The 25,464-nt window shown below is 37.9% G+C and overlaps 1 protein-coding gene across 3 annotated transcripts in view; it reads right to left on the bottom strand.

Annotated features, from left to right (window-relative positions):
* The window catches only part of LOC111143594 (plakophilin 4), a 251,428-nt gene that overhangs the window by 50,363 nt on the left and 175,601 nt on the right, over positions 1-25,464 (bottom strand). For 2 of the 3 annotated variants that reach the window (XM_022497434.1, XM_022497439.1), the window contains exons 5-8: positions 11,947-12,078; positions 11,647-11,837; positions 7,622-8,174; positions 2,261-2,449 (exon numbers count right to left, since the gene is read on the bottom strand). In XM_022497434.1, coding sequence (XP_022353142.1) covers positions 2,261-2,449; positions 7,622-8,174; positions 11,647-11,837; positions 11,947-12,078 — 1,065 coding nt within the window. The remainder of the gene's footprint in view (positions 1-2,260; positions 2,450-7,621; positions 8,175-11,646; positions 11,838-11,946; positions 12,079-25,464) is intronic. The other variant, XM_022497425.1, reaches the window with a different exon arrangement.

Below are 25,464 nucleotides of genomic sequence, written 5' to 3'. Positions count from 1 at the left end.
CGGGAAGCAGGCTCCCTGCTGAGCAGAGAGCCTGATGTGGGGCTCGATCCCAGGACCCTGGGATCATGACCTGAGCCCAAGGCAGAGGCTTTAACCCATTGAGCCACCCAGGCGCCCCACCAATTTAGATTTTACCAATCTAGCTCATTAGTGCTAAAAAGGCACTTAGGTTTTTATTTTTTATTTATTTATTTATTTATTTTTTAAAAGATTTTATTTATTTATTTGACAGAGAGAGATCACAAGTAGACAGAGAGGCAGGCAGAGAGGGAGAGAGAGGGAAGCAGGCTCCCCGCCGAGCAGAGAGCCCGATGCGGGACTTGATCCCAGGACCCTGAGATCATGACCTGAGCCGAAGGCAGCGGCCTAACCCACTGAGCCACCCAGGTGCCCCGGCACTTAGGTTTTTAATATACACAAACAATATGCCAATTTCATTAGCAGAAAAGAACAAAAATAAAATGATAAATCTGCTTACATGATTGAGCTTACTATGTTTATTAAGATTTAGTAACGAAAGTGCAAGGGAAATACAGGAAAAGAATTAAACTAATTTGAAAAATAAATGACAAAATGTCATAATTTCATCTTAGCAAGAAAAAACAATTATTCAAGTCTAGATAATTGAGGTCAAACTTCGAACATGAAGCATAAACAAGTTACTTATTTTGATATACATTTTATTTATAGACCTTTGGATTTTAATAATACTGGAAAATTTACTTCATAAGAAGGAAGACTGATATAGCAAATTCTTCTATAGCTACTCCCCTAAATTTTTGCATAATGCTATGTTTAAGGGTACTGCATACTGTATGTAATAGTTCTTTCTTAATTATTGGAAAAGGTATCTCTCCAATGATTGCAGATGTATTCTTCCCACAATTAAATGATTTTAATAACATTATTTATTTCTTAATCTTATGAAAGAAATTCCTTAGGAGTTCCCTTATACTTGATTGATAGGATGCTGAATCACCAATCATTTAATAAAGCCAATTAGATCCTTAAAAAAAATCCCTCAATTTATAGAACACAACAAGTACAATATTTCTTCATTAATAACTATTAAAAATTGGTACATTTTATTAAAAGAAAAATCCTGCAACAGACCAAACTGTCAGTGTTTGGCAAAGAATCGGTTCAGATACAGTTTCCTCTCTCCTGGTGTTCTGGAGGTATGCCTCCTAGAGTTATGCCTTTAAGGGGTTATCACTGTGGGCATGTTAATAAATCTGTCCTATCTCTTTTGCTTTTTAAAGATTTTATTTATCTATTTTAGAGAATAAAGAGAGAGATAGACGGAGTGTGAGCAGGGGGAGGAGCAGAGGGAGATAATCTCCAGCAGACTCTGCTGAGTGTGGAGCCTGACACAGGGCTCAATCCCACAACCCTGAAATCATGACCTGAGCTGAAACCAAGAGTGGGATGCTCAAAAAACTGAGTCATCCAGGCATCCCTGTATTAGCTCTTTTCAAAAAGAAAAAAAGAGAAAGAAAGAAAGAAAGAAAGAAAGAAAGAAAGAAAGAAAGAAAGAAGAAATAAAGAAGGAAGGAAGGAAGGAAGGGCGAGTCTCTTGGGATTCCATGAGCCAGACCTGCAGCACAATCTGGCAGCTCACATGGCCATGTGTATAGCTTCTGCTCTATCAGCCACTGTGGTGTGGCATATATATGAGTGGGGGTGCATAGGTGTGATGCATTAGCTCCCTATTTTTATAAATGCTGTTATTGTATTCTGTCCCAGGTAGGGTCCATCACAAGGAATATTTATTTCACTCTACACTTAGACATTCAGAGGACATCTAGTATCTAAAAAGGAGTAATATGAAATACACTTGGGCTGCATACAAGCTAAACTGAAGACAGGCAAATAACTCATAAGGGGATCTTCTCTAAATACACGTTCCAGGCAACAAAAATCACAAAGGAATATTCCAACAAAGGTTTTCCTTTCTAGATCTGGTATGTTTTAAACCCAAGGAGAGTCAGATTTAGAGCTCTATAAACTTATCTGTGAATTAACAGTATAATCACCATGTTCACTGATTAGATAAAACTAAGGTTAAAAAAAAATAACCTATAAATAGGTACAACACGAACTTCTATTTTACGGTTTATTGATCAGCTGTCACAGCTGCTTATCTGACAATCAAATGGGCAACATGATTTCATACTAACAGGGCACCCAATCTCAATAAAAATCTTCTGCTCTTGGGCCTATGCGTTTGGGAATCAAGCTGAACTGCGCCGAGGCCCACCTGAGCCCGTGCGGTACAGTGCTGTCTGCGATCCTTGGAGCTCCACGGTCCCATGGTTTGGGCTGCGGTACACTGGGCTGTAATAGGTCCTCCCCTCATATATAGGAGTGATGTGCAAGTCAGGAGACACAGCTGAACGAAGGTCTTGCCCAAGCTGGCTGTGCTGACTAGCGTAGGAACTCCGTAAGCCTAGAGGCAGGAAAATAACGTCATTAAGAAATTGAGAAAATTGTGCTGAGGTTAAAAGCCTCAATTAATAGGAACTTACCAAGAGGACCAAATGTTAAGTCTAAACACCAAACCTACTGAGTTTTACAAAAAGAGGATGCCAGATATGAAAGACACCATATATATTCTTAGAGGCAAACTTTCTCTGGCAGCCAGATAAAGGTAAATTTTGTAAGAAAAAATAGGAAATTATTAGATGGTTTGCTACTCTGAAATCCATCCCACAACTGTAAGCTATTTTATCATGGTGACCAAAAAGACAATGTCCTCGTCTACTGTTACACAATTTTCATTGCTAAAACATAAGAACAATGGTTCAGGCCATTCTCTTTGCTGCTCCACGGAACTAGACTACCAGCTCTTTGGGGGCAGGGCCCACCATGTCCCACACCTCTTAAATCTCAACATCTAAGACAATGTCTACATAATAGTGCTTGATAAAGGCTGATGTTCAAGAACACTTTTGAATATGTCTCTCAATTTACCCATGAGTTTTACAGGAAAACATGAAATTTTATGTTACAAAATTCAGAATATTATCAGTAAACTAATAACGTTTGTTAAATATTATGAGGTATTATATTACTATTTGTCGTTACTGTATTTTTCCTTTTTTTTTTTTTTAAACAAACATAGCTGTTTTTGCAGGAACCCACATGCCAGCTTCTTGTTTACCTTCCTTCTAGTGCAAAGGAAAAGTACAAAGTTAGTACATCAATACCAAATCATTTGAAATATTCTTTCATTTAAATTGCTAATAACTAAAAGGTCAACATTTTTTAAATGGGACATGTGATAAAAAAAAAGTACAGTTCAAACCCAAATATTTTATTTTCTTAGAGAAAGTATATTAGTACATTTAATATTATGATGCTCTGAAGTTTATGATTTGTCGATATTAGGAAGTAAAGTCTATCACTTAGTAAGAATACTAAGGTTACATTCCAAATATGAGCAAGAGAAAGCATAAACATATCTGAAGTCAGCACTTGTTTTTTAAAAGACTGCAAATAATTGACACAATAACTAATTACAAAAAGATAGGATCATTCACCTCCTATTAGCTCTGTTAATCATATCAGAATTAAAAGCAAATGGGCCTGAACATGAGTGATACTGTTGCTTACTGAGGAGTGGCAAGAAAGTTTTGAATATGTAGAGCTTCTGAGATGAATGATTATTATTACCTACCCTGGACAGCAATGCGACATGGAAAGAATCTAAATGAACCAATGTGGGTTTTAGCTACTGGCTCTCTACTTGCTAAAATGAAGATCATAGGATTAAACAATCATACAATTGGGAGATGGTCTGGGCAAACCTCATTTCAAAACCAAGGAAACTGAGGGCCCAAAAAGAAGTCAGATTCGTTCCCATCAGAGAACTGCTTCCTGATAGGGCTGAGAGGAAATTCTCAACACTGGACACATCAAACCCTCAAGGCTCAAGGAGACATGGTGTGAGCAATCTTGAACTCATCAGAGCCCTCCATGAGTTAAAGGGCCAGGTCAGCCCACCAGGGGGATATGGGAGCCAATATAACTCTAAAGATGATATTGTGATCCTTACTGTAAAGTTCTCATTTGGGGATTTCAGCTTCTTATTCACTGGCAGATTTCTCATTCCTCTTAGTAGAGGAATGCTCCGTTTCTTTATGGAACCCATGAGTATTTTGAAAAAAGGTGCAGGCACTGTATTTGTCAATGGTGATATAAAGTAGGCAGGTAAACGGACCATGGTCCTTGGTAATCTTTTCAACACAAGGTGGTATTTTAACACTCAGTGGGGCCACAAATTCTTGTGATTTGCTGTGGGATTCTGTAGCTCACTCAACACCTGGGCACCGGCGCTGGATGTTCCTGAAGTCATCTGAGCCGCCATGCTCCCACCACTCTCCACTATTCCGTGAAATAAGACTAAAGCATTCTGCAGCATTCTCAGAACGTTACAGTGTCGCTCTGCAAGGATCTGGCTAGATTCTTCACTGGAAACCTTGCAGTATGATTGGATTCACAAATATTGTACATATTTACTATAATTTTGTGGAAAAGGTAACAAAATGAGCTTGTTGATAACTCTTAAAAGCATCCAGTAAATATTCACTTGTTATAAGATTACTTAGTGAGATGAAATTACTATATGTGACAGACTATAATGGGAAACAAAAGCTCCAGAACTAGAGTGAAATATACTACTTTTTGATTTTAGAATCTTTGTGAATAACGTAACAGTGATGGTTACTACTTTTGTTCATCTATTCATGCATGCAAATAAAATATAATCCTATAGATTTACATTTTAGAAAAATTAAAAAATAACATAGCCTCTATAGAATAAGTAAAATGATTATGTGTAGAAAGTCCACCAAAACTAAGTATCTTTTAAACTGGAAGATAAATTATCTTCTATAATTGTTATTAGAAATAATTTTTCCAGAAGTATTCACACAAATTAATTTTTAATAGTCTTCTCTCCCCCTCCAACTAATGGAAAACACTGATCTTCCACAATATTATTTACTTATACGATAGTTTCTATTTGCAGTTCTACATACTAGTTTAGCTATTACAATGACATATTCCCTGTGATTTAATATCTTTATATTTAAGATACTAGAAATAAATACAAATTTATCTTCCAAATAGTATTCCTTGCATTCCCAAAACTTTTCTTGACATGCTATGATTTTACTTAAAGTAGTATTTTAGGGCAGGCACATTTTTCTGTTGTAGGATGTAATTTATACACATATTGTATCATCATTGAACTTATGATCACCAAATATTCAAGTGTCTGAATCTATTTCAAAATATTGCTTTAGGCTTATCAGTTAGAAGGTTATTAATCCTTTGAAATCAAGAACCATAGTAAATATCGTGACAAGTAAAACACTTTCTGAAGTAAGAATAAAAGAAAAGGAATTCATGAAATAGGATCCACATTCAGAATAAGTAGGCAGGCAGATGAGAAGCAAAGCTTCTCTACACCCTTTATATGAGGAAATATTAGGAAAAAAAAAATCTGTGATAGGCTCGGTCTGCCTTTTCCCCCCTGAAACAACGTCTAATTTCACCTGCAATGTCAGAAGGCAGGCTTTTTAAACCAAAGGAGATCATCCATCTCACAGTTAAATACAGACAGTAATTTATGTACTCACTTCCTTTCCTGGGTTTCTACTTCACTTTATTGCAAACATAGATTTCTGCATAGCCATTCTATACATTCACAGAGGGGAGTATAGAAATCCTCAGAACTATTTATCTTTCAAGGTTTCCTTGGGAGACAGTATTTCATAAATGATTCCTACCTCACTTTGCTGCAGACTTTCAGAGGCATGCTAGAAAATATCTAAGCCAAGCACTCTGCTCTGATGACTGAATGAGTAAGAGGTGGTTTCTCCACTAGGACTTTCTCTGAGCTTAAATTCTAGTTCAATATTAATTCCTCATGCAAAATTATTCAATTAGAAAATCTCAAAAAGGCTTTACCTTTCTCAAAAGCCATAAGGAAAAGATATTGATTTTACCACACCAAATATTTAAAAACTTGGATAAGAAATATCAAAAACAAAGTCAAAAGACAGGTTACAAAATGGAAAAAATACTTGAGAAGCATATTACAAGAAGCTAATTTACTTCGAGTATAAAAAGCTTTTACAAGTTATACAGACAAAAATCCTAAACTTGTGGTTTGTAGAAAAGACCTAAAATGGCTGATAAACATGTACGATCCTCAGTCTCAGTCATAGCTCAATAAAGGGCATGGGAAACCATGAGATGCAGCTTTTAACCTATCCCACTGGCCAAGATGCAGCACTGGCAATACGCAGTGCTCATGAAGATGAGGAGGACAGATACACTCAAAACTATTGGTGGAAATAGAAATCTGTGCAGCTTTCCTGAAATGCAGGAGGTAGGACAGTATTTCTTTAAGGACACATAAGCACATTTTTTTGACTCAGCAATTCTACTTTAAGAAATGGATCTCATAGTTATCTTAATATCTATGTGCAAAATATGCCAGAACAATATAGAGCTAACAATATATACTGCATTTTCTCTAATATCTAAAAATGAAAAAACACCTAAATGTCCATTAATAAGGAAGAGATTAAATTAATTATAATACATCTATAAAAATTGGGGCCCTAGGCATCTACTGACAGAATGGAGCTCTCAGACATATTAGAAAAGAAGATAAGTATATTACACATATTTCTAGAAGTATAAGGTATATAAATATATAGTAGAATTCCCATCAGTATAAAAAACAATGTGTTCACATGTGTATGTAATATATATATACTTATACATGTGAACACAGACACATACACTGGTGGGTGGGACTGAGTGAGGGTAGAGGAGCTTGGGATTTTCACTTTGCATTCCATATTTTCTTACAGAGTTTTAATTTTTTCCCCATTGTTTATATGTTAGTTTAAACACTTGTAACTTAAAACACTAACTAAAGATAAGTTTCATTTTGATAAAAAGAACAATGTCTATACATTATGTGGGAAACCTTTCATGAAAATACCCAGAAGGAAATGGCTGTAATATCAGGCACCTTCCTGATGTCTTTCTGATTTAATCCGAGTGGCATTTGAAGGTAATCATAGGAGCTTTGTGAATTTCCTGTCGTGAAGCTAAAATCAAGGCAGTTGGTGAGAAAAATCCATATTGTATAACATTAAAGCATTTCTTAAAAAAAAAAAAGCTCAGTATCTCAAGAGATATTCTGATACCATCTTTTAACATAACTTAGGGGTTTGGAGAGGGGTAAGCTTAGCTGGTGAAAACTCTTTCATTAAAAAACAAAACCCAAACCCAACAAACAGCTTAGAATTCCAACCAGTGCTTCTACAATGCAAAAACGTACTTTTCATATCCTAATATTGGGAGAGGGAAGAATGTATTCCTTGTGAAAAAAGATTTCTGGTTGATAGAAATGTACACAGTTTCATGCATTAAGAATTAGAGCTTGAAAGAAGTCGGCCTGACGTCAGCAATGTAAACTTTGAGAGAAAAACATGAGCTTTTCCCACTTCATCATGCTCTGTTTCAACTCCGACTGCACAACTGCGCACAAGGCTTCCTCCCCGGGCTTTATGTAGTGCTGTCGCCTTGCACTCACCTGTCAGGCTGTCTGGGCGAGGTGGAACCATTCTTTCGTAAATTTCATACTGCTGCTGTCCAAATTGTTCCATGTCGTGAACAGTCCTTTGCAGTGAAGGTCCCAGATGTTGTGGTACGGCGGTCATCCCTGAGCGTTTGGGGGACGACGACCCCACCTGGCCTTGGGATGGGGAAGCTACTCGAGTCTGTGCATCCATCAGGGTCAGTGGGGACCCTACTCTGGCGGTAGTTTGGTACTGAGGGGTTGGTCCGTTGGGATTGGAGGTCTGCCGGGAGGTGACTGACCCAATCCGACGTACAGCTGTTGGGGAGGCGGGTCTCTGTGTGGCGTATGGAGAGGCTGCCCGCTGAGCAGGTAACGTGGTGGAAGAGTATGCACTGGGGTTCAGTGGTCGGGAGTCGGTCACTGACGGAGAGCCAAATCCACTACCCAGAGAAGTTCTCAGTGACCCCCTTGAAGGAGACACGCCTGTGCTGATAACATAAGAAGGAGACTGTGCTCTAGATGGAACTGAACTAACTCTTCTCATGGCCCGATTGGCTACTGATGGCTGATGAAAGGGGGGAGAAAAGAGAATGGGTTTATCCAGGGTTTTGTGTCCACTGTCATTACAGAAACAAAATGCACATAACTCACTAAAGAACGTGAATTCACTGTTTTTTCCTTTTTATGCTTTAGAGCTGGGTATTTGTCCTTATTGTGCTTTACTTGGTCTACCTTTTCTTGGTAGTTTAACCTCTATCTTTTCTCCTTCAGAATACTAAAAACCAACTACTAAAGAGAGATCTGAAGAATACTTAATATTCCTTTTTCTTTCGTCTTTATATATTTTACCCTCTTGCCTATGCATTTTTCACAACAGGTAAGATGTTGTTTTCAATGCTAAGTGAAATAAGAAAGAAAGACAAATACTGTATGATTTCACTCACATGAACTGAAGAAACAAATGAAGGAACAAAGAAAAAAAAGACAACGGAATTAAAAACAGACTTCTAATACAGAGAACAAACTGGTGCTTCCCAGAGGGGAGGCAGGTGGGGCAATGGGTGAAATTATCAGATAAAGGGAATTAAGAAAACATTCATAGTGATGAGCACTGAGCAATAGATAGAATTGTTGAATTGCTATACGGTACATCTAAAACTAATATAACACTGTATGTTAATTATACTATAATAAAAAATATGCTGTACTGCAAGTGTAAAGGGTCACTGGAACAATCTATTTTGTGCCCTGTGAGTCAAACTTTGGCCAAGGTAATGCATTTATGTAAAACAAAACAAAATTTGAATGCATCAATCTAAATGTAGCTAGAGGACTGTCTATAATTTACTCATCTTTATGGACTGGCCCCATTAATAAAAGGAATGTTCTCTCAATGTGGAATAAATGAATATTTGCATAGGACCTGGGGTCCAAAGCTCTCCTCTGTTTATCTACTCTCAAAGGACAGCTTGGTTGCACAGGTGCTCCAGCCAAATTTCTCTTCTTTTGTCTCAGGTGTGGCTCCTGGTCATTTTGGGCATTTCTTTCTACCTCCTTTGATGTATGAGCTCTTAACTTTAGCTGGTGGATTTAAAGAGATGCAAAAAAGTACCCCCAAATCTGCTGCAGCAGGAGGAATGCTCAAAGTCTCTGGTGGGTTCTTGGCTAGCCAGCTGGAAAAGACCAGAATGGGAAATGAAGAACATTTCTGCTATGGATGGTCCTACTATGAATCTGTAGACTCCTGCAAACACTAGGTCTCAGAGGCCTTTCTTGATGCAGCACATTGAGGGATGGTGGCTGGACTGGGGCACTGGCCTGAGAGGAATAGGCCTAGGATCTGACAGCAGGGTGCTGAGCTGCAAGCCCAGGACTAGGCTCCTGGAGTACCGTTCCCACCAACCCCCTCTCGCTTTTTTAAATTAGGACACTAAGAGGACAAACTGGAATAAGGCAAGGACTCTGTACACTCTTAGATGTCATTAAGAGAAAGAATCATTTGTCTTATGAAGACAAGCAAGTAGACCTATGCGTGCTCAAACTCAACAACTCTGGAAGGGCAACAGCCATGGAGAGAAGATCTGGGGTGGGAAAGCGATGGTAAATAAAACAACAAGGCAAGAAAGAGGGAGTTTGCAAATGAGTAGACAGTTGGAAAGTTAAAATCTGTGCTCAGTGTTTAGAAATAGTGTTAAAAATAAGTTAAGAAGATCTCACATATGAGCGATTTCCTACCAAAATGGGATCCTTGGTCTAAGAGCTAGAAATGTGTTGCCCAGACTACATGCAAATCAAGAGATTTCAGAGACCCCCTTGCAATCTAATTCTTCAGCTCTAGGAACAAAATCAGCTTACCGTAAGTTGAGAAAAAAGAGGTAACATGCCCACTTTTGGGGGGGGGGGGACAACAAATTTTTGTAGTTAAGATCATTACTACTCTAAAGTGTGATCAAACCAGCCAATATAAAAATTCACCTAAGCAGATAAACTCCGGTAAGCACTTAGTCCAAAGCTGCTCACACGTTCCCATCAGAGCATCCCTATCGGCAAAGGAATAAATGTATACTCTAAGGACTGGGGGTGTGGCTTGGCTTAAAAATGCATGCAATAGGAACATGATGATTGGACAAGAAAAAAAATTCATGAGCTGTATTTTTGTTTACTTTAATACAGAAATGTTTCTCATTACTTCAAAATTTCTGGGCACCTGGGTGGCTCAGTTGGTTAAGCAACTGCCTTCAGCTCAGGTCATGATCCTGGAGTCTCAGGATTAGTCCCACTTTGGGCTCGCTGCTTGGCAGGGAGTCTGCTTCTCCCTCTGACCTCTCCCCTCTCATTCTCTCTCAAATAAATAAATGAAATCTTAAAAAAAAAAAAAAAAAAAAAAAAAAAAAAAACCATAAAAAAAAAAATTTTTTTAAAAATTTTAAACGAAAGTGCCAAAGCCCTCTCATGTTTCTCCTTCGGCACGGAAAGCCTGGTCCACTGTGGTGTTACCTGTAGGGCTCTCTCTATTACATCATCGGAAGATTAGTGGCTGCCTAACTTCTTGGATGATCTTGCCATTTTTCAGCTCCACAGAAATCACTGGGGTACTTGGACAGATTGTTATCCTCACTGGTTACTCTCACTCAGGATCCTATTGCTTCTATTAATTCTGGTCCATGCTAGTGGACTGATGTGAATAAAGTGGCAGTGTGGGAGGAGCTAAGGAGTTTTTGTAAACATATACACAGGCCATCTTATTTTTTGACCAACAAGTTAGAAAATCCTAACTTAACAGAATGGCTACACTTGTATATGATAATCTTCCATAGGCAAGAGTATAGACAATCTTTTTTCTTTTTTAAAAATTTTATTTATTTATTTGACAGAGAGAGAGATCACAAGTAGGCAGAGAGGCAGGCAGAGAGAGAGGGGGAAGCAGGCTCCCCGATAAGCAGAGAGCTGGATGTGGGGCTCGATCCCAGGATTCTGAGATCATGACCTGAGCCGAAGGCAGAGGCTTAACCCACTGAGCCTCCCAGGCACCCAAGAGTAACTACATTCTAACAAAGAATTGTGATTTCAGGGAACAATTCCAAAGGTGAAGGCAAAAAACTTTGGTTGGAACAGGCCAGTCCCATTTTATTCAGGTGTGAGAATAGTGCTCTGCCCTCTAGGATTCTCTAGAACATATTGTAGCTCTAGCATTTTCAGGAATGCATGACCCCTAGAGGGACTACAATGATCCACCCAGTTTTCTCATACTCCTGCCCTGGACTCTTCCTTCCATGCCAAACTTGGTTCTTCTAAAAAAAATTATTCTCCCGTATCTGGAATTTGTCAGAATTCATTAATATGAGCTAATAAATAATTCCTACAAGATTTTTTTTAAATATCACAGACCTGAATAGTGTTAAAATGATTTTACTACTTTGTCCATTCTATAAGATCAGAACTGTACGAACTGATTTTACATCTAATACAGAACACTTACAACTGATACTCGGTTAGGAGGCTATTTCTTCACAAGGCTCTTGATGTGCTTGGCTTACCTGAACCAGTGTTTGTCCTTCAGCTCTTGAATTTCTCACCAAATGGTTATTAGTTGATCCTATGAATGAATGCTGCGGTCTATTTTCTGCTTTACTCAAATTCTGGCTGTTGTGGAAACTCCCTGCTTCCTGGTATCCACTGTCAGAATAAGAATTCATTTGTGTTGAACTTCTTGAGTTACCCAATGATCCTGAAGGAATGAAACCAGCAGGAAATATGTTTATTTTACACTTCTGATGCTCATTTTCAAATAGCACAAATTAAAAGCAAATCGATACTTAAAAGATAATACAACAGACCCTCACTTTCATGAAGAGATGTCTGTTCTGGTGAATAGAGGGTCCCCTGTTCTGGCTCTGTCCTGATGAGATAGTTGTTGGGGTGGACAGCGTCAGAAACTCTAGGTTTGTTTACACCAGTATTTGGCACATCTGTAAGAAGGTAAGTTTAATCAGCTAAATCTAATGACAGTATTACATCAAAACTTGCTACAAAGGTTCAGATATTTGTAACTTCTTATAATCTACATGTTAATACTATACCATTTTCATTGTAAACTGCATAATCATTTAGACTCTTTTTATATGAAAGTGTTTCATATACTCATTTTATTAATGTTTGTCCAAATTTTATGACAATTTTTCATCCTGATTACCACCCCAAGTTAACTTATATATTATAGAAAATTAAAATCTGAAAGCTGACCTTGTTTTTCCTTGAAAAACTCACCTCTTAAGTGACTTCCTCCAAGAGGAAGACTCAGGGTAGGGATGGTGGCCAAGTGTTTAATAAAAGATCCTCCATACCTCCAAATGTTTGAAAAAAAAACAAAACAAACTTGCATGGTGTTTATATTATTGAGCTTGGTAATGAAATCTCTGAAGGCAGAGCTAGGGTTTTATGTTTTATTTCATGTTATCTAAAATCAATGGAACTCTGTATGGTGTTCTCAGAGTTACAAATGATGGAAATTTTAATTTTTTATCTATTTGCTTACCTTACTCTTTTTAGTCTTCTTCTGAATCAATATAGACATATCTAAACCTGATTCTTGTTTCCTCACTCTGAATCTGTCTCTCCCACTATCTTATTTTACTTTCAACTGTGTCATTTTGCCATCTTGATCTTAAAAACAAAACTATTTATCCCCTTCCCTATCTCCGACATCTGTTTTGTATGCTGTAAATTGGGGTGGTGTAAATCACACTACCTTTCCCCATTTCCATTCAAATGTGACCTCTTTTCTCTATTTCTTCAAAATATATTTGCCCATCTTCTGATTATCTTCAGAAGTCTCTTCCTCAAACTTAACCTTTAGGTTGCTAACAAACATTTTTTTCAGGAATGCTGCTTCACGATCTCTTTGAAGATTTACATAAAGTCCTTATCACATTTTGAGTCCCTTTCGGATTTCAATGTTTTCATTTGTCTTTCCTTTCTTTCTTCCTTTAACTACTTATTAAGGCTCTAAGAATGATGCAGCTATGGGAAAAGATAGGTGTGTGTGGGAGACACAGGGAGCATCTGGGGGAAAGGAGCTTAGGAAAAATTTCCTATAGGAAGTAAAGCTTGCCCCTTCTTTACCACATGTAAACTCTCGCCATTAGTGTGTAAGCTCAGCGCCAGCAGGGACTTTTGTCTGGTCTGTTTATGTTATGTCCTCAGTGCCTGTGATAGGTACTGTTGTACTCCGTAGGTGACTGGTAAGTATTTGTCGAATAAATTCCCAGTTAAGAAGAGCAGCTTCTCTTTATTGAGTGTGGATTCACAGCTGGCACTGTGCTGTGGCTTTACTATGTTCAATAAAGTTTAACTATGTAAATCAAAGTAAAACTTGTAGGCATTGCTGATCAAGCTAGTTTGGAAAGCAAATACAAGTTTTATAGGAGAGCCGGGAGCCCCGCTGCATTCTAAACCTTTAAGCCTGACACTGAATTCAATCCAAGGTTTTGTTCCCTAGCCTCCAGAAATGTTCACTGACATTCTTAATATAGGCTTTTAACAACCTGTCTCCTGATTTATTATTTGACAGTACACTTCGAGGTGGTAGAGTTCTGTGACAGTTCTGAATTCTGAAGTTTGGAATTTCCATAAAGATCACAGATTGTATATGGTTTCCCTGGTACACACTGAAACCTGATCTGAGGCTCTGTCAGTCTGATGATCCCGGGGAGTGATCCGCTTCATTCGTAAGTCTCCTGTTATGAGTTTCTCGGGTTCTACCTATTCTTATGTAGCACTTCTGCTGGAATGCTATGAAGGACTAAGGAAAATACGTAGTTTGCTAGGCTACTAGAGTATTATGCGAAGTTGGTGTGCCGGGGAATAACGACATGAGGGACGGCCGGACAGCAGGGCTGTGCCCCAGTCTACTGTGACTTCATCCAAAATGGAGCTCTGACACATCGAATATGAAACGGCAACTCTCTGGAGATATGGAAGCACCCCTGTGGGAGCGCCAAGACTTCTCCTACATGGAAAATGTACCATTTTTTAAAAGAAAAAGAGGTTTAGATAGTTCTTAGCTTCAGCTTTAGTACAAGATTAAAACACGGGACACCAATACATCAAAGCTTTTGGCTTGGAAACACCAGGTGGCATGCAGTGTCAGGAGCTGAAAACTTATCACCATGGAAACCAAAACCCATTAGAGTCCATGTATGCCTCTTTTTTCTCTTTTTAACTATTAGGAACTAGTATTTAAATAGGAAAAGAGAAAGAGGCAATTGTGTCTCCTCATCCAGTGGAACAGTTCTTCACAAATCGTGTGACAAACAACTGTGCTCATTTAAACTCTTCTTTAAGAGAAGCTATTTAAAATAAATAATCTTAAACAGAGCAAGCACAAATTGTGAGGTACAGGATTCCACACTGGTCACCCTAATTAACAGAATTAGTATCTCAAAAAATAAAAAAACAAACAAAATAAATAAAACTGCCCTGAAAGTAACACAACCATGTACCCTCTTTAAATATTAGTATCCGTTTCTTATACTTTTAAAGACTTATTTATTTGAGAGGAAGAGAGGAGCAGAGGGAGAGAGTGAGAGGAGAGGGAGAGGGGGAGAGAGAATCTTAAGACTCCCTGCTGGATGCACAGTCCTATGTGGGGCTCAATCCCACAACTCTGAGATCATGACCTGAGCCACGATCCATAGTTGGATGCTTAATCAAGCCACCCAGGAACCTGTTTCTTATACTTTTAAATATAAGACCTCAAAAAAAATAGAATATGGAAAAGGACAGTGAGATAGATGGTAACTAGAACACTAAAATACTAAATTCCCATGTCCTCCAAATCTAATTTGATGATTCAAATACCTGAGTTATTTAGAGAACAGGGTCTAAATTTTATTTCTTTTTAAAGATTTTTTTATTTTTAAGTAATCCCTACACCCAGTGTGGGGCTTAAGCCCACAGCCCCAAGATCACAAGCTGCCATTCCACTGACCAAGCCACCCAGGCTCCCCTATTTTTAAGTAAACACTTAAGTTAAAGTTGTTTTTTTTTTTTTTTTTTAAAGATTTTATTTATTTATTTGACAGAGAGAGACCACAGTAGACAGAGAGGCAGGCAGAGAGAGAGAGAGGGAAGCAGGCTCCCCACTGAGCAGAGAGCCCAATGTGGGACTCGATCCTAGGACCTGAGATCACGACCTGAGCCGAAGGCAGCAGCTTAACCCACTGAGCCACCCAGGCGCCCCTGAAGTTAAAGTTTTAAAAAAGTTGATAAATATGTATTTATCATATTATAACTATGATATATTATCATATTAATCAGCTACAAAGCAACCAATTCTAAACTATCAAGGGGGTCTTTGGTCATTTTTCTACTTCTATAATGAAGCCCAATGGTAATATATATCTGCAAAGACAAAAAGATATTGGTATCTCTTCTCAGTCATTAAAAGAAAGTTAAATTATTTTCACACTGTTTTACTATAATTTACTGTTTTCTTGACAACGTGTAATCCCCAAATTACACACAAATAAATATATACACACATAGTTGTTATTAGTAAGAGAACCCAGTTCCCCATCATTGTAGAAGGTATTCTTGTAGTAGGGTAAGGTTCAAAAGTATTAACTATGTATTATTTATGTAGTCTTACTTTAAAATTAATGTCTTTTAAAAATAGGTGCTATGAGGAATAAAAGAAGACACTAGTCAAATTTACCAGAGAAACCGGTCTTACAAAATGGGATCACTTCAGGATCACTGCCATAAACTAGAGTGAAATAGCTGGCATGTTGTGATTTAGCACAATGAGAACAAGAAACCGAGAGACGTTTTGATGAACAAAAATGGCAAACGGAGAACAGATACTTTTCCAAGCAAGACACACAAATGGCTAACAGACACATGAAAAAATGTTCATAATCATTAGCAATCAGGGAGATTCAAATCAAAACCACATTGAGATACCACCTACCACCAGGTAGAATGGCCAAAATCAACAAGACAGTAAACAACGTGTGTTGGAGGGGATATGGAGAAAGGGGAACCCTCTTGCACTGCTGGTGGGAATGCAAGTTGGTGCAGCCATTCTGGAAAATAGTGTGGAGATTCCTTAAGAAATTAAAAATAGAGCTTCCCTATGACTCTGCAATTGCACTACTGGGTATTTACCCCATAGATACAGATGTAGCGAAAAGAAGGGCCATCTGTACCCCAATGTTCACTTTATTATTATTTTTTAAAGATTTTATTACTTATTTGACAGAGAGATACACAGTGAAAGAGGGAACACAAGCAGGGGGAGGGGGAGAGGGAAAAGCAGGCTTCCTGTTGAGCAGGGAGCCCAATGTGGGACTCGAACCCAGGACCCTGGGATCATAACCTGAGCCAAAGGCAGACACTTAACAACTGAGCCACCTAGGTGCCCTGTACCCCAATGTTCATAGCAGCAATGGCCACAGTCACCAAACTGTAGAAAGAGCCAAGATGCCCTTCAACAGATGAATGGATAAAGACGATATGGTCCATATATACTATGGAGTATTATGCCTCCATCAGTTAGGATGAATATCTAACTTTTGTATCAACATGGATGGGAGTAGAAGAGATTATGGTGAGTGAAATAAGTCAAGCAGAGAGAGTCAGTTATCATATGGTTTCACTTACTTGTGGAACATAAGAAATAACACAGAGGACATGGGAAGATGGAAAGGAGTGAGATGGGGGAAATCGGAGGGGGAGATGAACCATGAGAGACTGTGGACTCTGAGAAACAAACTGAGGGTTTTGGAGGGGAGGGGAGTGGGGGGTTCGGTGAACCTGGTAGTGGTACTAAGGAGGGCACGTATTGCATGGAGCACTGGGTGTGATGCATAAACAATGAATCTTGGAACACTGAAAAAAATAAAGTTTAAAAAAAAATGGCAAACAGAATGTCTATGCTACTTCTTTCATCTGTGTACTGAGGAATATGTGTTACTTTTTTACAAACATGTTTTGTGGAACATCAAAAATATTTTATGGGGCATTTTCAAATATCAAATTAGCATCTTCTATGAAAATGCATGTCTAAGAATATGAAACTTTAACAAACTTCAAGGAAGAATGAAATAATCTCCGTTTGTGTTTTGTGAATGGGAGATTATTGGAACCAGGGTCCTTCCTGCCTGCTACATTTCATCTGAGTTGCCCCCAAATCACCTAAACAAGGGCAATTAATTAGAAAAAGCAGAAGGCTGCAGCTAAGAAAATACTAGAGGGTAAGGGACACTAATGCTGTAGGGCTACATAAATCTCATGTATTATCCACCATTAAGCTCACACTGAAAGATAAAACACAAAGTGTACTATGATTTATCTCCCAAATACACACCAAGTGTGCATTGAAAATAGGCTCAGGAAACAGACCAAGGTCTCTCTAAATAACCTGAAATTACTGAAATTGCTCTGCTTTGTTAATTTCTGTGTCTTACTGTTTATGGTATATGAAATGGAGATCTATACTATGTGTTAAATCACCATGGAAACAGGAAACTAGAGATCAGTAAGGAGATTTTAAGTATACACAACTCTGTAACTAGTCTTTCACAGTCCAGCATATTATAACTTTTTGCTAGATTCTTCTTGTTTGTGCCTGTCTGAGTTGCTATGGTGTTTAAAGGTTTGCCCTTACATAAAAGATAGTGCAATGTGAGTTTTGGCAGGACTCCTGGGATGGTAATAGAATGCAGTGTTAAGGCAGATGATGCTGTCTTTGACAGTTAAGGGAATTGAGTAGTTTTCTTTTCTTCCAACTTTGGCCTGTGAATTGAGGTTAGGCTTTCATACTCTGAGTGGCAACACTTTATGAAAATATGAGTAGAAAATTTTTTTTTTTTTTTTTTAGATTTTGTCTTATGGGGACTCAACTTCCTGTTTGGCTCTGGTATTCTGGCTTCTTGTAGGGCAACAGGTTCAGGAGGGAGTCTACATTCCCCAAAGCTACAACAATATTCCAGTGCCTTCTATGGCTAAGAAGCAAAGCTCTAGTCCAAATTCTGGAAGAGAACATGGATGATAGCCTTGAAGACTTCTCCTCTTCAGTAACTTCTTTGATGATTCACTTCTTCAGCAGGTAACCCAATTACCGGAGGAAATGAGATGATTGGGAAATACTGTTGCTGAGTGGAAATGTGAATAGGGTGATGGAAACATGAACCATAAAAGCATTCTCTGATTCACAGAAGACACAGATAGACATTAACTAATAACTTAAGATCATAGATATGTGGGGTGTATGGACTCAAAATATGAATTACTATATACATATGATATCCTCTAAAAGCTGGGCTTTAAAATAAGTTAAAACCTTCAAGAATGGGCAGAAGCTCTTGTTTACTGAACTATTTCTTGTCTGGTTCTCTTGAGTGTATCTAGATTCTTGGATCTTATACATACTTATGCTATCTTTTAAAATATTGAGACAGTGGCTCTAAAAATTTTACTCATCTAGAAAATGTTGAGTGAAAAGCCTTGGAAAATGGAAACCATTAATGAAGTATCTTCTAGTTCACTTTAAACTTTGCTCTAAACACCAATTAGCCTGCCTTAAAATCCACTGTAAAAGCTTATCGGCCTGAATTCAATTTTGTGGCTTAAGCAAACTTAGTTTCTGCATAAGCTGGTATAAAGCACTTTATTTAATTTCTATAATGCAAATCTAAAAAGTATTTTATAGTTTTATATGTCACCACAGAGATCTCTTCTTCATAATATTTTAAAATTCCTGAATTTTGTTCAGGAATACAAAATGATTAAAAAATAATCATTAGAAAAAAAGGTCTTTCTGCAAATAGTCATATTAAAATGAGTATTTATCAATTTTGAGTATTTTGAGTCCAGGCATGAATTAAAATACAGGTGTTACACTTACCATAAAGCATTTATACATGTAAGAGGACAACTAGAAAAATAAGGAGTTTAGAACTATAAAGATGAAAAGAAATAGATCACACATGTCAAGTTTCCAACACTGAGTTTATAAGTAGGTGATCATAAAAGGCCACGGGCCTCTTGCTTCCTACAGAGAAAGCTAAAAAAGAATCAAGGATTTTCTGTGATGTAAAAAAATCAATGATCTATGGAGTATAAGTGCTCAAAAATCATTCAAATTCAAAGATACACTTCATTCCTTTTAGGGCAAAAAAATGTTACTAAATATAGGAAAGGGTATATTTGATAGTAGGTCATAAAAGACAGATACCCTCTGCTAAAACTAAACAAAAAAACCCCCAAAACAAAAGCCAAGAAAACCTTTTTTTTTTAAAGATTTTATTTTTTTATCCAAGAGAGAGCATTAGCAGCGGGCGGGGGAGGGAGGGCAGTGGCGGAGAGTAAGGGAGGAGGGGGAGAAGAGGTGGTGGGGGGCAGCGGGAGAGGGACAAGCATATTTCTGCCTGAGCAGAGAGCTTGGCTCAGGACTGGGTCACCTAAGCCGAGGGCAGGTGCTTAGCCAACTAAGCAACCAAGGTGCCCCAAGAAAATGTCTTTAAAACAAAACAAAACAAAACCCATAGAAATCTGTAAGGGTAGGATGATATTCCTATCAAAAAGAATAGAAAAGGTCTTCTGAAACTAGGTTTTACTGTGATTTTCTATTGGGCTATCTTTTTTGGTATAGATTATAATGATAGAGCTAAATGCAGACTAACTCTGGCTTAGGAATGAAATGTGGGGTTACAGATGGTAGCCTTTCTGACATTTCCCAAAGCAACAGCTGTAAACTGAGGAAGTGTGTGGCTCTGTGTGTTGAGGAGGTGGTAATGGGAAAAGGAGCTTTTAAACTTGATACTTTCTATTTTATTTTAGGCAGTTAATAGAGTATTTGTTCACATATCACTAAGAGAGAAAAAACACTTAAATATTTGTTTAATGTGTTTATTTTAAACATAAAATGTTAGAGGCTAACACTGGATATGCGATTTTATTTTTTTTTTTAAGATTTTATTTATTTATATGTCAGAGAGAGAGAGTGAGCACAGAAGCAGGTGGAGCAGCAGAGGGAGAGGGAGAAGTAGGCTCCCCGGTGAGCAGGGAGCCCAATGTGGAACTCGATCCCAGGACCCAGAGACCATGACCCGAGCTGAAGGCAGACGCCTAACCAACTGAGCCACCCAGGTGTCCCGGATGTGCAATTTTAATACCTCACCAGGCACCTGGGTGGCTCAGTTGGTAAAGCAAAGCGCCTGGCTCTTAATTTTGGCTCAGGTCATGATCTAAGGTTCGTGAGATCGAGCCCTGTGTTGGGCTCTGTGTTGAGCACTGAGCCTACTTAAGATTCTCTCCCTCCATCTTCCTGTCCCTCATCCCGTGCCTGTGCTCTCTTTCTCTAAAAAAAGCCCTAATTCAGTGTATTTAAGTCTTATGGGGATGTGTTACATACATGCCCATAAAGTATGAGTAAAAGGTGTAGGAACATTCAGATACATATTTGCTAAAGCAAAATGCTAACATTCTTATTTGGTGCTTGCCACCCATGTACATACTCTGTCCAGTCTTTTCACTATAAGCATCTTTGCTACAGATTTCTTTACCATAAGCAATTTCAACACACTTTTGCTGTGTCACTAACTGGCTGTGAGCCAAGTTTGCCATAAAAGATAATTAAAAAAAACCTGGTTGACAATTTGTTTTCTTTTCTTTATCGATGTAGTACTCTTATTTTTTATTTTACTTAAATCTTAAGCCCTCGTAATAGTCTATATAGTGGTGCAGAGTTCTGAGCCCACATTTCGCACAGAACTTTGGGACATCTATCAATGGACACGTGAAAGTGTGCCAAGAACAAACAACAGCGTAGAAGCCTTATCACAGCACAACACAAAACTCAGGTTCAAAGATGTATTCTAGTATTTGAAACCTGATGCCTCTCCTAATGAAGAAAACAGAGAAAATGTGATGCCAAATAAGGAGATACATCAGCAAGCCAAAGTGTATAATGCTATCAACTAGAGATTTGAAGATAAATGCTGGGGTCCAATCTGCAAAATAGAAGCAGTATTGCTAGGACTCTACATTACACGTTTTGAACGTACTCAAATATTTTGCCCTTTGCAATAGTCTTCTACATTTTGCTACTCATTTTTCTTATTTCATTATGTCCTTTGAATGAATCTCTTTTTTTTTTTCATGATTCTACTTTTAGAGCACAACCGCCTTATGGCTAACTAGTTATGCTGCGAAAGTATCTGCGGCTATGATGTGTACAGTGACGCTGCCTAGAACTTGCACAAACACAGCGGTAAGTGCAGAGTTCTAAACTAGCAGAGAGGCTGATGTCCAGCACAGTAGAGGTAACTCGGCTTAAATTAGGATTCATTTAACAAAATCCCACCAGTGTGGAAGATAGACATTAAATCATGTCTACTGGCTGGAAACTGTCATCTCATACTGCATTCATGTGTCATGGCTCACACTGGCAGTATGGCCAACAGCTGGCTGGACTTAACATGTGTCAGTGTGATGCACTGTTTTAACCCCCAATATGCTGAACCCTTTGTTTAAAGAATTTGTATTTAAGTTTTTTAGAATTAAATTTTTCAAACATAAAAGGAGAGAGAGAAGGGGCGCTTGGGTGGCTCAGTCGGATAAGCGCCGGACTCTTGATTTCAGCTCAGGTCACGATCTCAGGGTCATGAGATCAAGTCCCGTGTCAAGCTCCATGCTTAGCATAGAGTCTGCTTGGAGCTCTCTCTCCCTTCCCTCGAAAATAAATAAATAAATCTTTAACCAAAAAAGCCCCAAACAAACAGAAGTATAATTAGCAACCCTCCCAATTTAATAATTACAACATTATGCCATACTTTTTATGCTCCATTTATTGCTTTTTCCTTTCTTCTGTTACAGAATTTTAAAACAGATCCCTCACATAAGATCATTTTGACTCTAAATACTTCCATATGTAGCTCTGTAAAATACGGACTTCAAAAAATGACATTTATTCCATCACACCACATAAAGAGTTCACAGTCACATTTTCCTGATGTCTCAAAAATTTTTCTTCAGTTGGCTTGTACTTGTCAGGCTGAAATAAGACTTACGGATAGTGTTGGACTCTGATTGTTACTTAGTACCTTAAGTCTAAAAAGGGTTCTCAGACCCTCATTTTCATTTTCTTGGCTCACTGAGGGAACCACAGCAATAAACTCAGGATGCTCCATATTCTGAATTAGTGTGTGGGTTTCTCATGGTGGCAGGTACATATCCTCTAACCTCTGTATGTCTTTTAAGCAGAAAGAACTAGAAGCTTTCAGGCCAAACTTCTGTGGTTAGAATACTTTATGGATGGTGTTGTGTACTTTATGTCCTGTCGTATTGTAACTTTTACAGTTAAGATCAGTCAGTCAATTCAAGCCATGGTAGTCTGATCTTTCCATATTTTCAAGTTCACCATCAACCTCTCTCCTAATGCAATGATTCCCAACCTTGCTTGTGTACTGTAATGGCCTGGGATAGGGGTGGGTGTAGAGCTTGGAAACTATTGCTGAGTCCCATGCCCAGGGATTCCAATTCAATCAGCCTAAGCTGAGGTCTGAATATTAGGAGTTTAAAAACTCCCAAGGTAGTTCTAATGTGCAGCCAGGATCGAGAATACAGAGGTTTCTGCATACACTGACAATCTTTGCTTGAATCAATTATTTCATTAGACGATGCAAATTGGTGATTTTTCTAATTTTATTGTCCTTTCTACATTTATCAGCAGAAATTCCTTTGGTATATTTTAGATATCTTTAAAATCTATTAATGGCCAGGGTTATTTGGTTATCCTAAAATATAATCTGTATAGGACTGGCAGGATAAACTTTTAATTCTTTAATTACCAGCAATTAGATTAATTTACTTATGAGTAAGGCAGTATTCTCAGACTGCAGTGTGGGATCATGAGGGGGGATCTTCAAAGACCGTTGATGCCTGGTTCGGGGCCCAGACTTATCAGCTCCGCAGGTGACATGAATATACAGCAAAGCTGGGGACCTCTGGAATGAGGTGTTGGTACTCAATTACCTCCATGGTGAAAAGTTTGTTTTTCGCTTGTTCTGGTAGTGGCTGTTGCATTTTTGTTGACAAAAAAATGTATGTGATCATTTTGATCCAGATATGAAAAGAAAAGAAAGACATGAAACATGACAATTTTATGAAATTCCAAGATTGGGTTGATTCCTAACTTCCATAAGAACTAATCAAATGGAAGAATGGTCAGTGGTATGCTGGTCTTCATGTAATGTTCTGACTTAACGAATATTTAAGAATCATTTAAGTGATTTCACTATTTAACCTGTCCATAATAAAGCTTATGATATAGGGGAACTGGAAGTAAATGGCTTTTTTAAAGTCTAGTAACTTATTAAAATTTTATATATTCATGAAAATTTACACTCCTATACTCTGGCAACATAGTAAGCACGGATAGACATAACAATTGGTATAGGTGGGAATGGGTATTTGCAGGGACCCTCTCAGAGTCTGAGAGTTGGCATAAAGGTTATTTTAAACTAAAGACATTTGCGATTCAACAGATGTAGAAAGAAACCTTCATGGAGCATCCCTTATTTTGCCAAAAGCAGAAACGTCTGGGAGTAAGGCTGCCGTGGGTCCCCTCTGGGGAGATTTATGGCTTGAAGAAACAAACAGGAGGACCACTTCCACCTGCATAAACAAATTATCACAAGATTTCTTATACCTGCTTGTTCCGCTAGAAACCCATTTGTTTTTCCCCACAGAAGCCTTTTCTGCCCACTTCCTATACTCCATTAAGTTAGGTAGATAAAATATTTTATCTATTATTATATTTATAATTTAAGTATATTTATTATTATTATTTAATATTTATCTAAAATAGGTATCTTAGGTAAAATACTTTTGTGAGCGCCTATGTGTATACAAATATTTGGGGATTATTCTTCTATTGTCAGTTAAATCACTGGCCACCCCCAGTCACTTAACCTAAGAAAGCAGAGGAAAAGACTCACCCCTCCCACATATTGTTCTGTATTTTTGGTGGGCAATTTGACAATATTTGCCCAAAAAGCCCCCATATATGCCTTTGCCCAAGCAGTTCCACTTAAAAAAAAATGTAATTGACAAAGGTACTCAGATAGATGTGTAAAAAACTTATACCACTGTTTGCCAAAGGAAAAATTTGGAAAAAAAACAAAATATTTACCAGTAAGGGACTGCTTACATAAATTTTCTAAACCAGGTCTATTCAGCCATTTATGGACATTGGGGAGGGTATGTGCTATGGTGAGTGCTGTGAAATGTGTAAGCCTGATGATTCACAGACCTGTACTCCTGGGGCAAATAATACATTATATGTTAACAAAAATAATTTTTAAAAAAAGAGGCCGATCTTGACATATTGATACAGAAACACTTTTGGTTTTTTCTATACTGTTAAGAAAAAAACCAATCATACGACAATGTATAATATATCCTCATTGAATTAAAAATAAAACAAACCCAAAGGGTGTGTGTGTGTGTGTGTGTGTAGGTGTGTGGGGCGATGGCCACGGTCTGGAAAGATGTGGTAAAGAAGGAAATGTTTACCTTTACTCCAAGTTTTGTGTGTGTGTGTGTGTGTGTGTGTGTGTGTGTGTGTGTGTGTGTATAGGTGTGTGGGGTGATGGCCATGGTCTGGAAAGATGTGGGGAAGAAGGAAATGTTTACCTTTAGTCCAAGTTCTTCCAGACTCAATTTTTGTAAAATATAAGAAGGCCTTTAGTAATAAAACATTAAACGTTAAGAGAAACTTCATACTGGTGATTCAGGAAGCTACAGTGCTGTAGCTGTGGTAAGAAGATTATCAAGACTGTGTGGCTCAAAAGGCCTGAAATAATAAGGGTGGAAAAACTTGGCCGATTTTCACAGAAATTCATATCCTCCTGTTATTTAGAAGAGAAATAGGAAGGAATGACTGTATGATGAAATTTTGTCATTAGTATAATTTATAGGCACACTAAATCATAATATCCAAAATCCTCAATAAAATAATGGTCCTTTATACATGATTGCTAATCTAATATCCTATTTAGGAACATGTATAATATAGCTTCCTATTCCATCGCCTTCATTAACCGGGTACATTTCTACTGAGGCAGAAAGTGTCCCCATTTAAGTCTGTGTCTTATCTCCTGATATGCTAGTGCTTTTTTGTGTTGTAAATTACTTGCTTCCGATGGAGGGGAAAAGAAAGATAAATCGATTTAGGGCTAATCTTTCATTCCTCTTTAATCTTCAGTATTTACGTTTTCGTTTGTTTGTTTGTTTGTTTTAACCCACCACAGTGGAAGAAACTTGTGTCCATTCGTTTTGGAACAAAATTT

The sequence above is a fragment of the Enhydra lutris genome, unplaced genomic scaffold, assembly GCF_002288905.1.
Source record: "Enhydra lutris kenyoni isolate GAN:26980312 unplaced genomic scaffold, ASM228890v2 scaffoldscaffold1, whole genome shotgun sequence".
NCBI lineage: Eukaryota > Metazoa > Chordata > Mammalia > Carnivora > Mustelidae > Enhydra > Enhydra lutris.
The sequence above is the reverse complement of the archived record's forward strand: the minus strand, read 5'-3'. Positions and strand labels throughout refer to the sequence as shown.